General features: G+C 37.1%; 1 protein-coding gene and 1 long non-coding RNA gene across 2 annotated transcripts in view; one reads left to right on the top strand and one right to left on the bottom strand.

The window, feature by feature from the left end:
* Positions 1 to 24,896, top strand: part of LOC134674755 (unconventional myosin-XVIIIa) — a 323,832-nt gene that overhangs the window by 20,461 nt on the left and 278,475 nt on the right. The window contains exon 2 of the mRNA XM_063532886.1: positions 22,914 to 23,093. Within this exon, the coding sequence (XP_063388956.1) occupies positions 22,926 to 23,093 (168 nt within the window). The 5' untranslated portion in view covers positions 22,914 to 22,925. The remainder of the gene's footprint in view (positions 1 to 22,913; positions 23,094 to 24,896) is intronic.
* LOC134674757 (uncharacterized) overlaps positions 1 to 24,896 on the bottom strand; it is an 81,506-nt gene that overhangs the window by 51,718 nt on the left and 4,892 nt on the right. The window lies entirely within an intron of this gene.

Genomic DNA, 24,896 nt, shown 5'->3' with positions numbered 1-24,896 from the left:
AAATTGAATGCAAATTTGACAGGTGGAATACCACCCTAAGGGCCCCTTGCACCATTCCACTAACCCGGGGTTAACCGGTTAAATCTGGAGTTACCTTGGTTACCAGTAGGTACAATTTGACACTGGATTAACGGTTTAACCGGTTAACCTCGGATTAGTGGGACGGTGCAAGTGGCGCTAAGTTAGTTAAGTAGTAGTTTGGTATTTTTACTTTTATGCTGTTTAACTTGTTTGAAATAAAATAAATAAAAATGTAATGTAAAGACACACATTGAAATAGTAAATTTGCAGAAAATTAAAGAAATATTGGAAAATTTCATTGTATTGTTTTTAATTTTACTGGCATTTTTCTGAATATTGCATAATAGATAAGTAAATTTACATAAAAAAAAATTCACGAAAGTAGGTAAAATCACGACACTTTTATGTAAAGTTCCCCGCGGTACGCGTGTTGTTTGCTGTTGGTGCTGTTGTTGATGTGTTGTTGTTGGTAATGTTGTTGTTGCTGTTGTAATTGTGTAGTAGTTTGTTTTCCAAAGGGAAAAAGAAATAAAGTTGTACTTTTGCTAGGACAAAAAGATCCGCTTGCGAGCACTTCATTCCTGCAGCTCGGCCTTCGGCCTCGCGTGTTTGGGAAATCGAAAAGGACGCTCCGGGCCTTCGGCCCTACGCGGAGCTCGGCCTTCGACCTTCGCTCTGCCGTGTCACGCCTAACTCCGTTAACTCGAGTTACATGAGTTACGAATAACCAGTCTAAATCGTCTTAAAAACCATTAAATATATATCTTCTATAAGAAAATTTTGAAAATCTTCATTATTTACTGAGAAAAGCATATGGCTAACTCATGTAACTTCATTTTTTTGCCGATGGCGTCAGGCACAACTCAGTTAACTTAAGTTGTATGACTGACACAACCAAAATATCAACATCGTTTCTTAAGTTACCGGAGTTAGGCATGACTGGCCGAGCGCTTGATTTATACGACAACAATATTCCTATAGTAATACGTGTCACGTCTGATCACGCGAATGTCATGTAACTTGACTTACATGACTTCGTGTGACCACTATAGTATGGAAGAGTTGATCATGCGGAAACATTTAATTCGAATAAAATGAAAACTATTCAATTATGCGAAACAAAAATTAAAGGGCCCAGTCTGTGACCATATTTCCTACATGTAGATTAGATAAAATAAAAAAATTACGACGAACCGTCAACGATAACAGCATTTGAATCTTTAAAACTTTAAACGTAATTATCTCGAAACTCGACTTTTAAAGTTACATGAGATGCGCGTGACACGGCAGCGCTGGGTTTCGAAGCTCAGCGCCGCGTTAAAAACTGCCAGGGTCCCTCTATGACATTTGGTCGAGCACCACCTAGGTCTGACCGTTTGGCCGGCCCGTCCAACATTTTTCTGACCGGAAGCGGTAGACCAAAAGTCGGAATTTTCTGGAGATCACGAGACCGCCCTCTATATGAAACTGTCAAAGTCTAACACACCACGAACCTCCTTCTGGGAGAACAATTGTGTCATCAGTCAGTCGTATTGCAGCTTTATATAATATAGAAAAATACGTAGATAATAAAATTATTTTTGTCCCTGACATTCCATGTAATTTTACAGATTTTATGTAAAAGTCCATTGTCTTAGTGATTACTATACAATACATATTGAATATGTAAAAAAAAACATATTCACGGCCTCCTTAGCCTATTAGTTGATAGTGACCCTGCCTATAAAGCAGGACGTCCCGGGTTTGCATCCTGGTCAGAGCATTTATTTGTGTGTCTATTATCACGTAATATATTTGTTCATCAGGAGTTATGGATGTTGCCTATGTATTCAAGAATGTATCGATTATACATTTATACCTAAAGTGCCCACAACACAATCCTTATTGAGCTTACTGTGGGACTAGGTTAATTTGTGTAAAATTGTCCTATATATTATTTATTTATTTTACCAGTAAATTTACAGAAAATATGTAGGTATACCATTAAGAAGATATTGGTAAATTTCATTATATTGTTTGTAATATTACTGACATGTTTCGGAATATTACATAAGACTTAAGTAAATTTACATAAAAATGTATTTTTCAAAAGAAATAATAAATTTGCGAGATTTTTATGTAAAATACCCGTTCCAATTGTTAAAAATCAAGTGTAGTATTACAGATATTTATGTAAACGGGCATTTCTTAGTGACTATTACATATGTATCGTGTAAAAAGACCCATTTGAACAGGAAGTTTACAGAAAATTTATAAAATTAAAAAAATGTTGGGAAATTTCATTATATTTTTTGTAATTTTTCTGATATTTTTCGGAATATTACATAAGAAGTAAGTAAATTGTAATAAAAATGTGTTTCTCAATAAAAAATGGTAAAATTACGAGATTTTTATGTCAAATTCCCGATTTAATTGTTAAAAACACATTAAAAAAGTATTTGTCCCAAAAGTTCCATGTAATTTTACAGATTTTATGTAAACGTTCATCTCTTAGTAATTATTACATATTTATTATGTAAAAATACCATTTAAACAGTAATTTCTACAGAATATATATGTAAAATGAAGAAATGTTGGGAAACTTCATAATGTTTTTTGTGATTTTAATGACATTTTTTGGAATTTTACATAAGACGTGAGTAACTTTACACAAAAATGTAATTTTCACAAAATTAGGTAAAATTATGAGATTTTTATGTAAAATACCCATTTTAATTGATATAAACACATAAAAAAATGTATTTGTCCCAAACATTCCATGTAATTTTACAGATTTTATGTAAACTTCTATCTCTTAGTGATTATTATATATTTATTATGTAAAGCGACACATTTAAACAGTAAATTTACAGAAAATATGTAAAATTAAAGAATTTTTTGGAAATTTTATATTATTGTTTGTAATTTTCCTGACATTATTCCGAATATTACATTACACGTAAGTAAATTTACACAAATATGTAATTTGAAAAAAAATTTGTAAAATTACGAGATGTTTATGTAAAATTCTCTTTTTAATTGTTAAAAACACATAAAAAAAAGTATTTGTCCCAAACATTCCATGTAATTTTACAGATGTTATGTAAACTTCCATCTCTTAGTGATTATTACATATATGTTATGTAAAAAGACCATTTAAACAGTAAATTGAACAGAATATATGTAAAATTAAAGAAATGTTGGGAAATTTCATAATGTTTTTTTGTAATTTTACTGATATCTTACGGAATATTACATAAGACGTAAGTCAATTTACATAAAAATGTATTTTTCACGAAAATAGGTAATATTGCGAGATTTCTAAGTAAAATTCCCTCTTCAATCGTAAAAAATACATACCAAAATGTATTTATCCCGAACATTCCATGTAATTTTACAGATTTTATGTAAATATTCATGGCTTAGTGATTATTACATAATTTTTATGTAAAACTACATAAAAATTATTGATTTTACCGAAAAAATGAAAAATTTACGAGAATTACGTAAAATGTCATATTTTTCCGTAAATTTCCCAGATTTTTCGGGAATTTTACAGGATTATGTAATTTTTTTGCATGTAAAATTACATAATTTTTAACAGTGTAGTCACGGTTCATGAGATAGACAGACGGACAGACGGACGGACGGGCGGACGGACGGACAGCGAAGTCTTAGTAATAGGGTCCCGTTTTACCCTTTGGGTACGGAACCCTAAAAACATGTCTATCTTTAGGTTATTAATGTACATATGTATACCAAATTTCAACTTAATTGGTCCAGTAGTTACCGACAAAATAGGCTGTGACAGACGGACAGACAGACAGATCCACGAGTGATCCTATAAGGGTTCCGTTTTTCCTTTTGAGGTACTTTCAAAAACCCAACCCGCTGAAAAGCACAAAATATTTTTTTATATACCCAGATCCCACCCCTATCCTTTTCCAGTCCCTATCCCGTCGTAAAGCCAATTTCTGCCAAAACGTAATTAATACCCAATAATAAGCAAATTAATAACCACCGGGGTAATTGTGTACTTAGTTTTTGAAGGCGGTGCCAAATCAAAATGCCAGTAAACCAAAATTTCAGACAACGAAGAACGCTGCACTTACTTGCATTAAAAGACATAGTTTACTCATAATTTAAATACGAATTTTCTAATAAATCGTGTCTGTGTGCGGCCAAGGCGGTCGGGAGTGTCTCCCTAGCCGGACAAGGCCGCCGCGCCGCGCCGCTTCGCTGTGTGAGTAGGACACACCTATACGTATCAACTTTTGTTTCTTCCTCGCCGCGCCGCGCCGCGCCGCTTCGCTGTGTGAGTAGGACACACCTATACGTATCAACTTTTGTTTCTTCCTCGCCTCGCCGCGCCGCGCCGCGCCGCTTCGCTGTGTGAGTAGGACACACCTATACGTATCAACGTTTTGTTTCTTCCTCGCCGCGCCGCGCCGCGCCGCGCCGCACCGCGCCGCGTTCGCGCGTTGTTCGCCTACGTAAGACGCTGCGTAAAAAAATTACCAAAACAACGACGTACGATTACCAATACGTGTCTTGGTTTTGGAAATCTTTGCCGAAGCATAAACGTTCCCAATAATGTATAAAGTGCTTTTTGTAAGTAGTGGGAGATTAAACCATGCCTGCGAGCTGCGTCTTGACTGATCGCATGATTGCAGCGTTTTCGGTGATTTTATTCTATCTGAAATACCTAGTTCGTAAGAAGTTTGTTTGTATTGTTTGCCACCAAATTTTATTGGCTGTGTTTTGGCTTGGTTCCTAATTAGGCTACAATCTGGTGAAATACCAATGCGCAACTACCTTGCTACCCATCTCAGTTGAGACAGAGATGTGAAAAATACTTTATAAAAAGTATTTAAATACAAAATACAAATACTTCCTTGATAATAGTATTTCAAATGCAAAATACAAAATAGTTTTTGAATTTGTATTTAAATACAAAATACGAAATAGGTGTTTTCAAAATACTTTTTAAAAATACAAATACTTTGCGATAAAATGTACTCTGAGTAATGAATTCCTAGTCTGAATTAAAAAGTATTACTCGGAATTTCCAAATTGAAAAGACTCTCTTTACTCTTTGAAATCAATCCTCTATCTAAAGTGCAAATTTTAAATATTAACCGGTAGGATGTATAGGTACGGATGATGGTTTTTAATGGCCAACTTTTAAAGCATTAATTTGTAATGTTTTACAGCTAGTATAATGCCTCTCGTTAGTGTGATGAAAATGTCTCGTTTGTGTTTCACCAGGGCAGAAAAGTTTGTTCTCCTCTCGTGCCTTGAAACCCTCGCAACACTCAAGATTCCACTTTTTTAACCACTCGCTACGCTAGTGGTCATGTGCAACGTTACTAAACAGATTCAACAGTTCCATGTTAAAAGAATGAGAGAGTTGCCAGGATTGTAACATCAGAAGAGATTGTAACTCCTACCTACATTACCTAAGTACCTACTACTTATAAAGTATTTTGTATTTTGGAAATACAAAATAGGTCCCAAAAACTATTTCAAATAAAATACAAAATAGTTTTCTTCAAAAGGTATTTAAATGCAAAATATAAAATAGGTATTTTGCATTTTGTATTTGCATTTTAAATACAAGTATTTCAAATAAGTCACATCTCTGAGTTGAGAGGTAGGCCTTTAGATTCATTGTTTATTAACAGTGCTGCAAAACACATCTATTTAACAACGCAGTAATAACTATTGTCATTATGACTCCAATTATCACCTGCACTGGATTAACACAAGACAGCTAACACAGAGGCCCCATTTAGACGATGCGAGAATTCGCATGCGAGTTCATTACATTGCGGTTTTTGATCGGTCGGTCGAATTGGACGTAACCAACGGTCCGCAATGTAACTAAAATCGCATGCGAGTTCGCGCGCCGTCTAGATCAGCCCTGATTATCCTACTTCACACAGGATATAAGTAATCAGCTAAGTACTTACTCTTCCATGAATCCACGATGGAATTGCGTTTCAAGTAATTAGAGCAACTGGGTGACCTAATTAGGGCCGGTACTGATAACAGATTATGTGGTTTGCTCGAACGCTGCCCTACGGTCGGTGTCAATTGTGACACTACGATTGGCGCGGCCCGGACTGTCAGGATTAGGATTGCTCGCCATTACTGCGTCGGAGTGTGTTTTACCTGAAGCTACGCCTGTTTTCCGTGTTTTATGTATTAAATCCTGTATTTAATGATGTATGGTGTTTTCTCTCTTAACAGTAAGTACTGTGTTTCGCATTATGCCGGGGCTTAAGCCATAAATAATTGATGTTCGGCAAACTTTAAAGAATCCTAAAGAATCCTGGTAATATCATCATGGACGGATCGAATAACTAACGAAAGAGTGCTGCAGTTAGTAAATAAAGAGGTCGAGGTTTTAAAAACGGTCAATAAACGCAAGCTACAGAACCATGGTCATATCATGCGAAATGAGAAGTATGAACTCCTTCTACTCATTACGGCTCAAAAATCTCCTAATATGGTTCAAACAGAGCACACGCTCATTGCACGCGGCTGTGTATAAAGTCCGTATAGCCCTCATGATATCCGACCTCCGGTAGGAGATGGCACTGGAACAAGTAACTTTTGAGAAGAGCCACCCGCAGCAGATATCACCAGTTTTGGGTATCTCAAAGAACCAGAAGTGTTGTTTTCAGTGGTATGTATTTATGTTGCGGCTCGCGAGCCCCGGCTTGCTGACCCCCTGATCTTGCCTTTCCCATGCTCTTACATATTCAAGCGATTTATTAGGTATAAATAGTTGCTCTAAAGCTAAAGGCGAGGCGAGGCGTAATACTAAAGGTCTTGTGTTCAATGTCTACCTATATTTTGTATACACTACACTGTTCATTGTAAATGTTTTATATGTATAATAAAAACCTGGTGATTACCAGCCCTGACCTTCGGTCTTAATTGATGGTACGAGTATGTGTCGAAATGGCGTGTGTTCTACGTTGTGCGTCATATGCTTTTACTGTTCGAGCGTCACATACGTGTTTCGCGTTCTGCAAACAAGCTCAGAGGGCCTACCGCCTACTGCGAACACCGCCGTACATCTAAATGCCTCTTTATCGTTCTTGCCCATTTCAGTGATACTCGTATCGTAAGACCGCGTTTGAATTTGGAACTTTCTTTTATTTCTATAAGAGTTCATAACTTGAATTTAATTTGTACTTGTACAAGTACGCGGGGACTTACGAGGCTAAAGAGGAATATAACTAAATTTCGATTTTCAATGTTCACGTTTTAAAGTTCCAGTTTTTAATAACAAAACTTCCGTGAGACACAGACATATTAAATATATTAAGAACGGGCCACTCACGTATTTTAAGTTGAAAAACGCTCGACATGTTTCACTCCGTACCGAGGAGTGTCATCAGGAGCTTGCGTTTACGGTCACGGACCGGCGCAGACTGCGGGCCGCAGCTCTCCGCGCCCGATGACTCGGCGCAGGCGCCGGTGGCGGCAGGGGGAGCGAGAAACTACCCTCGTTTATGGAATTATTGTCAAATGATGGGTTGCACACAACACTTACTACGTCATTCGCTAATGGTTCGTCCACACTGTCCACCGACGTAGTACCCAAAATAGTTTTCCAGCTTGTAGGCACAGTCCAGTTTTTGTTACAAAATCAACAATGATTGTAATCATCTCTGAGATCACAGTACGGTTTTGCTAAATTCTGACGTTCGAATCAGGTCAATTTCGTCTCCAATTCCATAAAGTCGCTTTCGACTGTGGACTTTCGTACCTAAATAGTCATCATCATCATTATTACCACCATTAGACACAGTGAGATGAAAAGTAATTCCACAATCTCAATTAGTAGCATTTACAGCGTCATTAAACAAATCACTCAAACGCATAACACTCACAGATCTTCTAAAGCAAATAAAAGAAAGGCGTACTCACCCAATTCTGAGGGCCTTCCCTCGAAACACGAAAGACGAAATTTCGTTATCCGCCTCTCTATCACTCCTGCTAATTCGAGCGATAGAGAAGCAGATAACAAAATTCCTTTTTGCGGTAGGCCCCTGATTTACGCGGAGTAATTCGCCGTGTGTTTTACGATCGTATTCCGAATGCGTAGTTACGAGACATTGACCTTCTGGGCTCTGAATAGCTATCCTGCGTTGTGTAATTGAAAATGTAACTGTACTATACACATGGATATGTGGAACTGGCTTGGGCGCCTAGGAGTCGAGGTATGAAATAATTGTACTCCAGGCTGTGAGGTCATGGTCATTCTTAGGGCTTTGTAATTATTGTAATCAAAAACATAGCGTCTACCGCCATCAACATAGGAAAATCGATAACGTTATCTTATTCTCTGTCGCTCGAATATGGAAGAGCGGAAGGGAGTCTGAAACGATTTTCGATTTTGGCTGTAGTTTTGCGATTTTCGGCAGTATTTTCTGTCGGCCTACTTTAGTGCCCTTAAACTATTTCATTCCCATTCTAACCTACGGTGCACAAACTTGGTCATTAACTGAGGCTCTAAAATCTAAACTCAAGGTTTGCCAGCGCGCGATGGAGCGTAGTATATTAGGTGTTCGCAGAACTGATCGGATCAGAAACACGGAACTACGCTCCAGAACTAGAGTTGTAGATGTAGGCGTCAAGACCGCTAAGCTTAAGTGGGACTGGGCTGGACATGTTTGCCGCATGCACCCAGAAAGGTGGGCCAAAATGGTTACTGAGTGGGACCCACGGAATACAGTAGACGGTGCAGGCCGGAGTTTAGGCAGACCGAAAAGGAGATGGCGGGACGACTTGGACGCATTCTACCCCAAATGGTGGGAAAATGCCGATGACAGGGTCGAGTGGAGAAAACGAGGGGAGGCCTTTGCCCAGCAGTGGGACACTAAAGTAGGCTAGGAAAAAAAAAAACTATTTCATAGTTTTGCGTCTTCTGTCCAAGTTCCGCAATTTTCAATGATAATTTTGTGTCTCCCTTCGTGGATGTTTGTACAGAAAACCGCGTAAATGCAGTCACTATATGTTTAAGCGTAATCATTAATCTTGATTCTCATTATACCCCATGCTGAGTACCCTATAATGTTAACTACTTATTATATAATCGTTCTTCTGAACTCCGGCTGACTGAAGACTAGCTTCCACTAAATAGATTAATAGCTTTTAATCGCAGTAACAACCAACGCCTTACGTCATTCGTTTACGGAAACAGAAGCCCGTTCCTTCGGGTGGGCGCTATTATTATACCATTCATCGTAAAAAGATGTATTGCCAAAACGGCTTCCTGCAAACCTAATTAATCAGTCACAACACTACAACAAGGTCCTATGTCCCACTAATTTGTCATGGAAGTTTTTACATTAAAAACGTAATACGAGGAAGTTTTTACATTAAAAACGTACCAAGCAATTCAATTGTCGCTTTGGAGTACAACGACCGTGCCGAAAAGTACGTGATGCGCCGTGTCCGGACGGATGCGATAGAATAGCCCTTAGAAGAAGAACGATGTATATGCCTGCAGGCTCTGGTCACACGAAGCTTTACGCTTGTAGATCTAATGTCTAACGGGGTTGCAGTATCCGTAATGCATCATGTGGAGCTGTTGAAACTTCAGAGCTTGTATACGAAAAGTTGGTAGGAATAAAAAATTAAAGAGCTTTAGAGACGACGTAGAAGGATGATGTTTCGAATGTATGATCCTCAATCAGAAATATCAATATACTCTAAGAATTATGTTAGTAAAATTACATCTCAACTTCAATACGATACGGCACTGCTTTGGTAAGAATATTCAATACTAATGTCGCGTGCAGTGTTGGTTTGGATTTTAATCAATGATCGCTTTTATCGATTTTCTTAGAGCTCGCAAGAAATATTATGTCAATTGATATTGTTACAATACAAAGCCTTTCTAAATGTCGTGTAACCAATGTAGCCATATTCGGGCACCAATTATGCATATTTGAAATTTGAACAAAGCGTAATGCGACCTTTTGTTTGAATTAAATATCATGTGCAAAAACGAGAGTCAAATAGGTTGGCACGTTCGTTATCCCCTCGTTCAACACAATAGAACGTTAACTGGAGTTGACAGATTGTATGGTACAAATTGGCTATTTCTGTACTTGCTACTCTTTTTACAATAGAAGGAAGTCAGTAATTACTAATTAGCAATCTGAATATTATTTCATGGTTATTATTAACAATAAGCCACTATAACTTTAAAAGCGGGCCACGTTTTAGGTTTAGAATACTTTTAACTGATTGAGATCTTGATGAAAGATTTAATATAAGTACAAATGCAGAAAGTATTGCTCAGTCAGAAATCACGTATAATGAAATCTATGAATTTAGTAGATATAAAACTCTTGTTCCTGTCCAAGTATTATATTTAATCTACAACATTACGTTTCGGTAATACTCTGCAACAACATTATGATTTATGTTTAATATTCAACAAAAATCTACAATTTATGAGTAGCTAACTCATCAACAACGGCAAACATCTGCGACTAATAGACCTATCTTTTTCTAGTCCAAAGCATTTTCAGCTATTAAAACTAGTCGAAAGAAGTCAGAGTATTGATAACAGAGGCGTTTAGTATTGTCTTCAGTTCTCAGGCTATTAGCAGCTAATATAGGGCTTCTGTAATCCGTAGCAGCACAATGGTCCAATTACTCGGATACAAACCTCACCCGCAATCTACCGCACCCTATTTCATTAATCCCAAGATTCCGAAGTGATAATTTGAGGGCTAGGGAAGAAACTAATCTGTTGAGTAAATAATCCTGGTTTGAGTAAAGTTATTGTTATAAATGAACTAAACGTTCGCTTCCTACCTTCCTTAAACTACGAGTAAATATGTCGCTTAAAACAATATAACTATTATGATATTGTTATGATTATTTAATACTACTATTACTTCTACCAGTCATAAATTGTTTTCTGGAAAAGGAACAAAATATAATCTTTGTATTCCTTTCACATGTCGTTATTATGATTATTGTGGTTATGCTTGTCATTTACTTAATATATATGTCGGCGGCCGATCGTAAGATCAGGCAAATCGTAATGTTCCTGTGTAATGTTTTGACCACAATTACATTAAACCAATAAATAGGTAGGACAGGTTCGTTAGGTTGCTTCAGACGCCCGAAGGGCAAACTGCCCAGAAATAGGGGCTCCGTCGACCCAGGGAACGAATTAAAGATTTTCACGTTTCACGATATGTCTAGGAATTTCACGATATGCCTGATCTTACGATCGGCCGCCGACATATAATATACTTACATCATAACTGATGTACGTTTCACACCTTACACTTGCTGTTGTTGTTGTTGATGTTGATACCCATCTCGATTGTTAGATGATAGGGTTCCCCCACATACGGCTTTTTCGCTCTTATTGCGCGGACATAAAGCTTTTTCCTATCGTCTTTTGCCGTATGCGCGTCGATATATCTGGAGAGACCCTTACTGTGACACTTGTTTAATAACTGTATCGATCGGTTGAAACTACAAACATTTATAATAGGCAGTATTGGCAATGAAGTATTAATTACTCCCTATTTCATATTAGCTTCAGCGTATCAAATTGATACCTTGAGAAGGCTGGCAGCTTTTCGGTGAGCGATTCCTAGGCATGCGGCAGCAACTCAAGGAAGCTAAGCCCGAGGATATACAGTGAAACCTGGATAAGTGAGATCTCAAGGGGCGAGCAAATTTGTCTCACTTAAAAAGTTTTTCCACTTACCCAGGCTCCCAGTTAGCCAGGTACAAATAAATTTCTGTCTCATTTACAGAGGGTTCCATTAATAGAGGTGAGAATAGAGTATATTTCAGTTATAGAGGTGGTTAATAGGGTATTTAGTAATTATCTTTAAAAATAAATTAGGTAAAATAATCCTTGTCCCTAAATATTTTTTTAGTCTTTTAGTTTAAATATTTCTTTGAATCAATTTTGAATGATTCTCCAAAGGATAGATATTTCAAAATTAAATTTAATTTGATATGGACTTCAATGCGTATTAGAAATTTAATAAATGAAAATTTATTTTTTCGTGTTTCTTATCAAAATTTCAGCTTTCGTTTCGATAGTTTTAACTACTTACATAAATTAACTAAGTAAATCAAACTTGAAGTTGTTTAGACACAATTAGGCAAATGCGGAATTTGTGGATTGACTAAGAGTTAGTAAGAATACGGAAATTGTTCAATGAAGTCCGAGTTAGAGAGGTCATAGATTGACGTTATCTCAGATACAGAAGTCAATTCCCTATAAAATTCCAAAAAACAATTAGGAAAATGTAATCTTATAAATATAGTCTCAGTAAAAGAGGTAAAATACACTCTCTGTCTCAGTTATAGAGGTAAATGTGACTATAAAATCACAATAACGAATCCCAGTTATAGAGGTTCGTTTTTTCTCAGTAACAGAGGTAATTCAGTGCTAAAGTGTCGGGACCGCACCATGAGTCCCAGCTATAGAGGTTTCTCACTTATCCAGGTCCCACTTAACCAGGTTTCACTGTATTACAAACTTCCTATGTTACGTTCCACTGCCTCTCGCGACAATCACTCGTGCCTCGAGATCTGTAGGGTTAAGATGGTCTAGTCTTTATCATTTGTCACTAGGCCTGTCACGTTCTAACAAGTATGTAAGTGCGAAAGTGACGGGCGATAAAAATGGAACCATGCTGCCACCGCTGGCAGCGATAGTCGGCGTTGCGTAAAAAATACTATTGCTCGTACAGCTTTGAAGCCGAGGCATCGAACTGGTTTTGGGTTGGCCCCGTGCGGTGTTTTTATTCATGAGTCATGAGTCATAATTTATTTGTATCGGTGTTGATACGTACATGACGGTATGTGTAGTATTTAGGAATTATTATAACAAATAAAAGCTTATTTTATATAAGTGGTATAGTGGATACAATTAATCATAAGAATCCTGAAGTCTTTGACATGATCACATTAACTAGACTTATATCGACCGGGATATGGACCGTGATTACCTTAAATAACCCTGAATCAGTCAAAACTGTTATGTTATGATCTCTTCAATTTCGCAGCTCAGGTGATATGTGTCCAACAGCTTCCCACCGATTGATTGAGTAAGGAGATGTTATTATCCCTCCTTAATAGAAAATACGCTATCCTGTTTGTGCTTGCTTTTTCGACAAAGTGTTCGACACAGGTCTTAAAAACTAGTAAATTGAAATAAATAATTATAAAGATAGATAACTGGGGATAATGGGGACGGAACAAAAACAAATCTTTATCTAATTGCAGTAATAGCAAAAGATATAGTAGGGCATGATCATACTAAAAAGCTTTGATGAATGATACTACTAGTTGACATTTTTGGAGGCAACAACTTTCAGATACCATTGATCAAGAATAAAAATTGCCAATATTTACAATGTTCGCGTGTTTTCCATCTACGGCTGCTCTCATTACGAATAAAGATGAAAAAGCCTCGAGGCTGGTTGCGTAATCAGGTGATTGAACTCCAGACGTGTTGCGTACTCATAGTACTGCGTGCGAATCGAATTGTTACTCTTAATAGGGTTGATGATGAAGGTTATTGTGGATTCGTGATTCGTTAACTTTTTGCGATCATTTTTATTCAATTTGTAATCATTTTCTGTTTGCTTTTAATGTCATTCTTGATAACTAGACTCAAAATCTTTAAGAACATTATTGCTATCGTCTAAACAGTCTTTACTCTCAAGCTCGAAAACAACGGTACTATGATGTTTTCCATAATTACCGTAAACAAATTCTATAGAAGTTTTGTTTGTTCCTGACAGCCCTGCAGCACAGATTACACACGCATCGCTGATAACGGTTATTGCCAACATAACTTGGAGTAACAATATAACACTTAGACGACCGTGTACTAACAAAAACTTTATGCGTTTCTTGTCTACAAATTTCACATGCTGACAATAAAGTTTACGATCTTAAGCCGCAATTTATTTGTTGAAATTGTCTTAAAATTTTCTCTGTCTTAATCTTTCCAGAGTCCGTAAGCGCTTTGGTCAGAACTGTAAGGGGGTCTAAAATAGTTAATAGGCGATTAACTAGGGAAGTGTCTGAACATAATATAGCTAGTGGGATCACAGGTGTAAGAGTTATTAGTAATAAAACTTTTGACAATTTAGAATCGTCATAAATCTTAATGCAATATTGTATCAGTCAGGGCTCGGAAACCGGTATTTGCTCCATACAATAATACCGGTATTTTTACGTTCTTTTTCGTTCTTTGGTTTATTATTTCTTTTTTAATTGGACAACCTGAAAACACAAATTTGTTACCTAAATACATGATCCAGTCTTATGTAAAGAGCATAAAATAATTCAAAATATTGGTCTATTTCGGGGTTTTTTAAAAATACCGGTTCCGAGCCCTGGTATCAGTAAGTAGGCACTTGTGCGTTTTTATACAGACTATATAATTGTGGCTGCTGTGGCGATAGCCTGAAGCAATATGACCTTTACTTGTACAATCTGATCTCATTCTAAAGTAATGGTATGCAGAGATGAAAATGATCAAGTCCCATAACAATGACCGGAGGTATTTAGTTCTAGTTAGCTAAATATGCGTTACGTGGTGCATTCCACTCCATTGTTAGAATGTTACTCGCGGCACGGCGGTCGCGCGTGTGACATGCCTTTATGTTTTGTTATGCTGCATGGCGTTTGACACTGTCTTGTACTACCGATACCGTAAACAGTTGTGTGATATGACGTTCGCGCCCATTTTCTTCCATGTATGTTCTAGAATTGTCATCGGGTACAGTGCGTGAGATCTTAGAAGAACCTTCGTAATTTAGAAAAAGACTTCGGTTATCGGCGGTAACATACGAAGGTGATACTGCTGTTCTGCTTTCTTAATTGCTGATAAAACTTTTTGAAGTTATCGTAAAAAGTTAAGTGGACAATTAGCATCAACATAAAATAAACCCAATCTAAAGGCACTTAAATAAAATTTCGCTAGATAACTATATTGCGATTAGACTTATTGTCATAATTTAAATAAAATGGAATCAGAATTTGAATTTCGACCGGAGGTAAATTTGAAAACAGAATGTCATCTCACCATGTATCGCATCTGGAAGAAATTATATAGAGCTGAGAATACCTATCGCATATTGGATTTTCTTCGATCATACAATCAGACGTGGCACGCACACGCATTAAAAGACGTATTATTACTGGGAGTGTCGATGGACGAATGAGTAGAGGACGTGCACCCAGAAGACGGACAGATGTGGTCCAAGACGTTACCAGGACTTCACTCCAGGCAACTATACAAATGGCTGAAGATCGAACGGCCTGGAGAGCAGTGACAGAAAGAATAGCCCAATAAAGTCACGTCCCTCAGTCATGAGGTCACGACCAAGAAGAAGGAGAAGTAGATTTGAATTTATAATATAAAAGTAAAACTTCAAGATTAGAAAATTACGTTAATATTACCATTTTTAATGCTATTGTGTGAGCCTATCATCATCACTATCGGAGTCATGTGTATCAATTATAAATTGGTCACTGTAGTTATCAATTCTATTTTCGTATTGACGGAAATTTTCTTCACATTTAACTGCGTGCTGAAAAACTTTTCGCCAGTCTTCCGGACCGATCATATTAACCTTTTCTTGGAGAAGATTCCTGATGCTTGTCATGTTCATATCAACATTACGCTGGGGTACATATTGTTTTATTTGAGCCCATATATTTTCGATAGGGTTAAAATCTGGGTGATACGGAGGTAACCGCAGAACAGAATGACCATGTTCAGCCATTATTTTATCTATTGAATATTGAATATGTTCTGGTTTGTGTTTTGAGATAATTTCGTAAATATCGGGTTTGTTTAGTCGGGTGTACCTATACTGGAATGTTGCGAGTTTTCAACTAATCTATCATATCTTGTTTCCGGGTATTAGAATTTGGCATCTTTTCGGTATGTTTGTTGTGATATGGGGCATTATCAACTACTAGCACGGAGTTTTGCGGCAAATTTGGAATGAGCTGATTTTTAAGCCATTTCTCGTAGTTTTCGCTGTTCATCTCCTTATGATAATCTCCCGTTGTGTCCGTAGATTTGTACATAAGCAACGCACCAGGTATAAAACCATTTTCACTGCCGGCATGAGCTATAATAAGACTTTGCCCTATGGAAATTGGTTTTTTAATCCTTGCATTTCTAGAGTCTGACCAGCCTTTGCCATTAACGTGCGAGGTGTGTATTGTACGATTCATCCCTATACACTATTTCTTTTCCTTCTACTCTACATTTTTTTTATTTTAGATAAAAATTGTGTCCTTTTAAGTCGCATATCATGTTTTTCCATTAAAGTTTTTCGGTTATCTTTGGTTTTGCAATACCGAAATCCCAATTTTCGTAAAATTTTTCGTAGCGTTAACGTAGAACCCTTAAAATTTATCGCTTCTATTAATTTCAATCGCAAAATTTTCAAATTAGGGAGTTCTTTGAATCTATAATGAAAGTCATATACCATTCTCCTGATTACGTCGTAATCAAAACTATCTAAATTTAATAAATAATCTTTTTTCGGTCTCTTTCTCTGTGGCGTTTCAAAAGGCATAGATGGAGATTTTTGGTTGGCTTCGTTTAAAATTATTTATAAAGTACTTTTTGAAATGCCTGTTGCTTCTATTACCCGGTCTTGAAGTTTATTAAAATATTCACAATTATCGCTCTTCTTAAAAGTTTCCGCTTCCTTCGCAAAATATTTACAATTTCCCGTGATTGACTATTTACAGATATACCCTTTTTGAAACGTGTCTCCATTAAAATCATTTAAAAAAAATATCTAATGAAATAATAACGAATATACTATGGTGGTATTAACTGCTCTATATAGTTCAAGACGAGAAAAACGACTGCACTCTTTGGGTATTGGACTGCCACTAATTCGTCAACCAAAGTAATTGAAACTGTCATTTTCTATTACACGATTACGTCCGATTATAGCCGAGACCCGAAGGTTCTTCTAAGATCTCACGGACTGTACGTGCATGTACATTAATCCTGTTAAAAACCTCCAAACCTCGGTTTCTTTAGTTGACAATTTATTTATTAGAGAAACTGACAATATTCACGAATAAATAAGGGTTTGTTATGTTTGTTATTGCTACGCCAGTAGTAAGTTTGCTTGGTTTTTTTCTTTTAATTCTATTTTATTCTCTCCTTCTCAGCTCCTCTTTAACTAATCAGAATTGGACTTTCCGTCTTAAACGGTGCATTCTGTTCTATTAATTATTATTTAAGCAAATCATGAATTAATTAATATAAGGTTAGCATACGCCGATCTGAGAAAATTTTGGATTTGTTAAGACGCTTAATTCCTTCGCATGTTATTTTCATTTCTTTAATCCGATTACGTTCATTATTTCTTTAAACTTGTAAGTACCACCTTCGGGTGAATGATCATTATTTAACTATTAACCTCCACCATTTGCCGTTATTTATTCTTTTTGTTCTCAAGAACAACGAGTCAGCTATCGGCATTCATCAGAGCCTCTCACAATGACCACTCATTTCAGATTCAATAAAACTGATTTAATTGATTGTGACGCCTCATTGACCAAAGCCTTTTTATCATAAATAATGCGAATTCTCTCATTGAAGAAAGTGATGTGGATTGATGTGTGACGTATTAACTATTGTTGTATACTTCTGCTTTTCATATTGATAACATGAGGCCTGACGATTTGTACCGGTTCTCGAATCAATATTAGTTGATGCTTTATCAGTATCAATCATTTCACCTGTCATTATTTATTAGTTTTATTACTGAACAGTATTTACGGGTGATGATTGATGGGATTGAGGATTCAATATTACTACACAATATACATACATATATGTACGTATATTAGGTATAGTCACCGACTTTACTTATTAGCCATTTAGTTAGGGTTTTCTTTACAGTAATGATTCACATTGTAAATGATAGACGACCAAATTAGCCTAAATGATTAAACTTCAAATAAACTGAGAGTTAACAGGTGATAATTCTAGCCTAAATGATTAAACTTCAAATAAACTGAGAGTTAACAGGTGATAATTCACCAGATAGCGATATTTGAGAAAAATCTACCAATCTTGAGCAACTTATACACTAATGGGAATGTACTAGTATCCTCACACTACAATTTAATATCTGGTAGAGGTTTATCCTTACTATGCCTTTAATAGGTTAATAGCTACCATTTTATAGTTTTCCGGAAATAAGTATCATTAGAGCAAAGATATTACATTCCTGAACATTGACCTCTCTTATCTGTTTTAAAAATTCCATTATTGATTTATAGACCAGCTTACTTAATATAGACTTAATCCTATTACTGAGTCCATTAAACGTTGCAACATTTACGATGGCTTAATGATCTATCCTTATTTAGTTAGTTTTTAGGGTTCCGTGCCCAAAGGGTAAAACGGGACTCTATTACTAAGACTCCGCTGTCCGTCCGTCCGTCCGTCCGTCTGTCACCAGGCGGCTGTATCTCACGAACCGTGATAGCTAGACAGTTGAAATTTTCAGATGATGTATTTCTGTTGCTGCTATAACAACAAATACTAAAAACTACGGAACCCTCGGTGGGCGAGTCCGACTCGCACTTGTCCGGGTTTTAGCTGTCCTACCTATACACCTTATTTGTCGTTTGCAGTGATTATAAATGTTTCTACTTTTTTTTTTCCTTTAATCATTGACACACGGATTACATATCCTTGAGTATTCTTTAAACAAGCGAGTAATGGTAATTTATGAAATAAATACAAGAGGAAGGAAGTTTTTATATGAAAGTAAACATTTGCATACCGGATACTATAACACAGCATGGAGGTCTCTAAGGACCCTGTGTCGATAGATAGTTATTATTGTCGCTTCCCTGAGCGCAAGCGAGCAATCGCTTCAAAGAACCAGACATTATATAAGAACGTGACCTCATAATACGTAAAAAGTTTAGGTAAGTAGTTGGAGATAACACTTGGTGTGACAGACAGGGAATTGGTAAGTATTATGGTTGGCGTAAAATAGAGAAAAGTGCCTGGACGGAGTAAAGCAGAAAAGAAAAGTCATTCAGTAATGTGGATGGAAAAGATAGAGAGGACACCAAAAAAAATATTAGACATATTAAAGTCGATACTTTTAAAATTTACGTCATAGAAGGAAAGATTGAAGTCAATCGAGGGAAAAAACCAAGGAAAGAAGGAAGTCATGTTGTCGATTAAGGAAATAAAATTGGCACAAGACAGGATTAGTGTGGGTCGAGTAACCTACACGCTTTACAGTTACCAACAGGGAAACCTGAACCCCCCCGTGGTACAATCATTTATTGTATGCAGATAGTCAAATTTCGCTGCATCTGATTGGATTGTACATCGATAAGAAAATTACTGGATATCAAATACAACTGGCAAATTGTAATTTTTTTATCTTTTTGGTCTTCCCTTTGGATCCACAAGAGACAATTTCTTTACGATGATTAATTCCAGTCGGGCTGAGACGAATTAACTCTCGCCTGCTCTCTGTATGTGACAAGGAATAATAATCTCATCAATGCGAGTGGCGTCGCCTAGTCTCGCTATTCAGGCCGATGCCCACTGACCGTATATTCTCTACTAATTTTTATACTTGTCACGCTGCGATTGAATAGTTTATTTCTGTTTAGCTCGTAGAGACTTCTGTGTCGAATGCTAATTACTATTACGGCATACGATGACTGGTCATTCTTGTTGGTATTTTGGCCAAATCATTTTATATAATTTTACATCAAGAAAAGATATTGGTTATTATCATCAGAACAAAAATCAACTTCTTGTTATTGTGAGTAGTTTGTGAAGTGGTAAAAGAATGCAGCAATTAATTTGGCAATGGCATATAATATATTACCCGTTAAGTTTATTCAGTCGATGGTTTGATGGATATTTTATTCTGTTTTAAATGTTTTCATTCCTCTAGCTAGGCTATAAAATTAGTATATTAATTTTTCATTTAAAAAAATATTTAAGTGCTCATTTGACTGACAACCTTTGACTGTTAAAACGTGCCCAGTGCCCACTCACTACAACTACGATGCAATCAGTCGTAGAACGCGCAGAAGATGGTGTTCAAATATTTAAGTGTTTTGTTTAGTAAAACGAACAATTGTCCGAAGAAAGGGTCCCAAATGAGTTGCATCGGTCGCATTTGAGTCACTCCATCACCACTATAGGAGTGCAGCGCGTCGACTCGACATTTCTAATTTACATGCGTTCTTAGGTTGCGTTCATAACTTGTGACTCTACGACTATGAAACCATTTATCTTTAGCCCTGGGGCTATTTATTTTCTTTTAGAAATCAGTAAAATATACAGACATAACGGATAAATTACTAACAATTTACTTAATCTTCAGCGAAACGAGCTCTTGATTTTTGATAGGTGAAACTTCCAGGGTGCGTAGACAAGATGCCAATCCTTAACGCTTCGTAGCGTGGCGTAATTACTTCTCTCTATCACTCGTCCATATTAGCGCGACAGAGACAGTTGCGTTTCGTTCGCTACGAAGCGTAAACGTTTGGCATTTTGTCTATGCGCCCTGGGTTCACGGTTTCACGGCGATTCTCGCTGTCCTCATTATCTACGAGTATTTGATACGTTGGTTTGTTTTGGTCAATTGTATTATAATTTTAATATAACCAGCATAGTCATAAAAAACACAACCCATTACTAGCTCACATTTAGCAAATGTTTCTTGCTCTTTTATCCCAGCACAAAAGCTTTGATTAAGGCCACGATTGACGTCTGTGACAGACTTTATCCAATGCCTCGTATTCAAGTCACAATCGTACAGAATGTGTCGACAGTTAGCTCGTATTCGATTCTAAATAGTAACGGTGTTCTGTTGTCACATCATGATGGCTTTTGGTGAATAGGTACTTTGGGCTTTGTAATTTACTATGTAACTACCAACATGTCCTTTTACTTAAACGGTAGAGAGGGCGCTCAGAATACGCCGAAATCATTGCGTTGAGAAGGCGGGTTACAACGAACGTTGAACATGTCATCTATATGTGTCTCGTCTACATTTTGCCACAGCAATTTTAATTCTATTAGCACCAATAGCATGAGCAAATTGTACCTAGCAGTGTTGCGTTTGTAAATGGAATAGGTTGAAATGAAAATCTAAAATTAAAAACGTTTTTTTCTATAGTCGTCACGGACAGCTTTAGGTAAATAACGGTCACGTCACTCATCGTCATGGTCATGGCAGATGGTGAACAAATTGGGCGGTGCTGTGATTTCCAAATGTCACTTTGACAAGAAATTTGCGGTGCGGAACGTTATTAATAACAAACGGTAATCTATTCGAGTAAAAGAAGCTACAACTACATTTGCCATTAAATATACATATATATGAGCGGTCAAGCTTATAAATATCTGAACAAGGCTTTGAAAAGGTTCCTTAAATAGATCCAGTAATCGAAACTGGCTGGTATCTTTGGTATATGTCTCTGACTGACAGCAAAAGGGGAGACCTACAAATCTGTATTTTTATTTTTAACTTAAAAATCTTAAAATATCCTGCTTGTGCAAATGTGCATACTTCATTCATGAACTTTCCTTTACGTAGGTAGTGGAATGATGCTATAGATCCCGGTGTGACCGCATCACAACCCGAAACTATTTAAGTGCACGGACGCAAGTCAATCAGCTTTATTAGGCTGTCCGCGGTAGCCGCCTTCATTAAACCGGGCTATTGGGCTTTGTTTCCAACCAAAACTGTGTTTATATACCAACGTCTACCCTGTTAACTGACCAATCGCAACCCTTGTTGCATAGGTATTAAGGTTCAACAATGATCAGAGTCCTACTTGTACCCATCGTTGAGCAATTCTTCTGATCATTCGTAACCTTTATTGCAACGCGATAAGGTCTACCATTGATTAGTTAAATGTTTTGCTGTTTGTTGGGGCATATGATATATTTGATTGCTGGAACTGTATAACTGGTACTTCAGTGTTCTATGGAATCTTCGTCTATTGGAAAACTAACGGAGTTCGGTTTACTGCCTGAAGTTATGTTAGCCATCCTGTGAGGTTTACTTATTGAAATACATATTTTCCAATGTTTGTTAAATACTGTTTTTTGAGATTTATAGATCATCTACCTTTGGCGTAAAGGCAGCTGTTCCACCACTGACTATTAGTGAGAAGCAACTAGCAGTAGAAGAGATTTTTCGTTTAACACAGCTGTTAGAAAAATATTGCGCTGGCACAAAATGTGAACAGGCTGTATCTGCAATCAATGATTAAATATGCATTTATTTTATAACATCTGAACTGAAGGCAGGTCTGGCTATGCTAGAAAAATCTGATGGCTTTCTGCTCTAGCATAGACAGGTCTATTAAGAACCTTTGAGATACCTGGACAATACGACCCTCAAATTAAACTGACTACCAGGGTCGTAGAACTTCTTTCTCGTTCACACTCGCGTGGTCGTAGCTAGTAGGTAGAGCGAGAGATGTAGTGAAATGACCCCGGTCCTAAGTTTGTTTTGCGGCTACTATAGGTATAGACTAAAAGGGGTTTAGACTCTAAAAGCTGCTGGTCATGCTATTATGATTGCGTTCGTTAGTCACATCAAATCCTTCTCCTTTATCTCTTTGTATCCTTCTCCTTTATCTCTTTGTCTCTACCGTGAATCTCGGAGAATTCAATATCTGCTTCATGTAATGTCAAATGTGCCATTCCATGCCTAAATGGTCTTTATGCTAGTGCGCTGGACCCTCTTCTGGTTCAGAGCCACAAATTGTTATCTTAAGAATTTGTATTAATGCATAGCCAAAATACCACTAAAAATTCACTAAAAATTGTTATTTTGTTCCAGAACCCGGTCGCCATGTTCAACTTCATGAAGAAGTCGACCGTCCTCGCCGGCGACACGGGGGGCTGCGAGGAGCGGGACGGGGAGAAAGAGAGACGGAAGAAGGAGAAGAAAGAGAGGAAAGAACGGGAGAAGCGGGAGAGGATAGCAGCGGGGCTGGAGGAGCCGTTGAGGCTTGAAGAGGTAAGGCTTTATTGAACTAACGCGGGGGGCTGCGAGGAGCGGGACGAGGAGAAAGAGCGACGGAAGAAGGAGAAGAAAGAGAGGAAAGAACGGGAGAAGCGGGAGAGGATAGTGGCGGGGCTGGAGGAGCCGTTGAGACTTGAAGAGGTAAGGCTTTATTGAACTAACGCGGGGGGCTGCGAGGAGCGGGACGAGGAGAAAGAGAGACGGAAGAAGGAGAAGAAAGAGAGGAAAGAACGGGAGAAGCGGGAGAGGATAGCGGCGGGGCTGGAGGAGCTATTGAGTCTTGAGGAGGTAATAAGACTTTATTTTCATGTTCAACTTGAATGATGAAAAGTACACGGTAGAGATATCTGCACCTCAGTTCTACGTATTTCTGCATCCGTTTCGTTTCAATTTAGTGATTAAACTGATTAACAAGAATACTAGTTCTAGTTACCATATTACTAATAACAATCCTATTTATGGAGAACGAGTTTTTTACGTTATTGTGCAATACTAGTTTCGTTTAATTTATTCCGGGTGCTTGAACTTACGAGTTTTAATCTAATAATTATTGTTCCACATTCTTGCTAGAATACGGTAAGGTCAAGTGTACACGCCCACTTTCGATATTAAAAACAATAATCTATAGCCATGAACTCTATTAACTCCAAACACACCTACACATAAGGACTGTATCGTTTATTATAAATACAACTTTACTTAGCCGTTTTTTCTGGTATTATGTTTTTATTAAAAAATTACACATATAGTTTAATTAGTGCTTTAATAATAAGTAACATTTCGTCCTGGGAGATCACGTAAAGCATATGGTTTGGACAATATTTACCCAATCCTCCCGAGTAACTACAACGATTTCGGACAAATACTACAAGAAAATTTACGGTTTGCGAACAAGATAAGTATTACACAAAAAAAATCGTACTATGTAAACAGCAATTACATATGATTCGTAAAGCGAAACATCTGGGCATAGTCTAATCATTTCTTTTAGTTGGAAAAAAAGTTTTGGATCTGTGCTTGGTGGCCTTTTTGAAAATATGGCATGTTACTTACGACAACCCCGACTTTGGTATACAATATAACCATCATGGAGCGTTTCTATCGACCTGTTCTAGCCATGGTTCAACGCCATGAATGTCCGTTAGGCTTTGGATTTCGGTAGATTCTTTTAGCTGTTTCCGTCATTTCCCTGACGTCAGAAATTGACGGGAATCCAAAATGTTGCATAAAAAGTCGTTTTCATGTAAAGATAAAATACACCACATTTATTCTGTGGATGTTCAATTGAGCAATCATGAAAAGGACACTTAGATGGCATATTTTGGCAGCATATTAACCTTTTGTTTCTTTAAATCGTACTAAGGAATCGGTGAAATAGTCTCAAATTAAGCTCGATAGGCTTGTCCGAATTACATTTGCTAGAAGGTATTAAAATCATCATAAAGTCCCTAAAATAAAATAAATGTAAAACATTCTTATATCAGATATGTCTTAAAAATACCCCCAGATTATACCTTAAGAACATAGTAATACAAAATAATACACACGTCAACAGTTAGACCAGGTTTTATCTGTATTTATAATAAACGATACAGTCCTTATGTACAGATGTAGTGGAAAATTATTTTCGATCGTATTTTCACGGAAACTTACGAACGTGTCTTGCTATTTCAGTCAGTCTCGGTACAAAATGTACTGACATTGACCGAACTAGCCTTTGTCAGGCTTATACGAACGTTTCCGAGAAAATACGACGGAAAACAATTATGCAATACATCTGTATATATAAAGGCTTGG

Source organism: Cydia fagiglandana, chromosome 20 (genome assembly GCF_963556715.1).
Source record: "Cydia fagiglandana chromosome 20, ilCydFagi1.1, whole genome shotgun sequence".
Lineage (NCBI taxonomy): Eukaryota > Metazoa > Arthropoda > Insecta > Lepidoptera > Tortricidae > Cydia > Cydia fagiglandana.
This window is presented reverse-complemented; position numbering and strand designations above follow the sequence as displayed.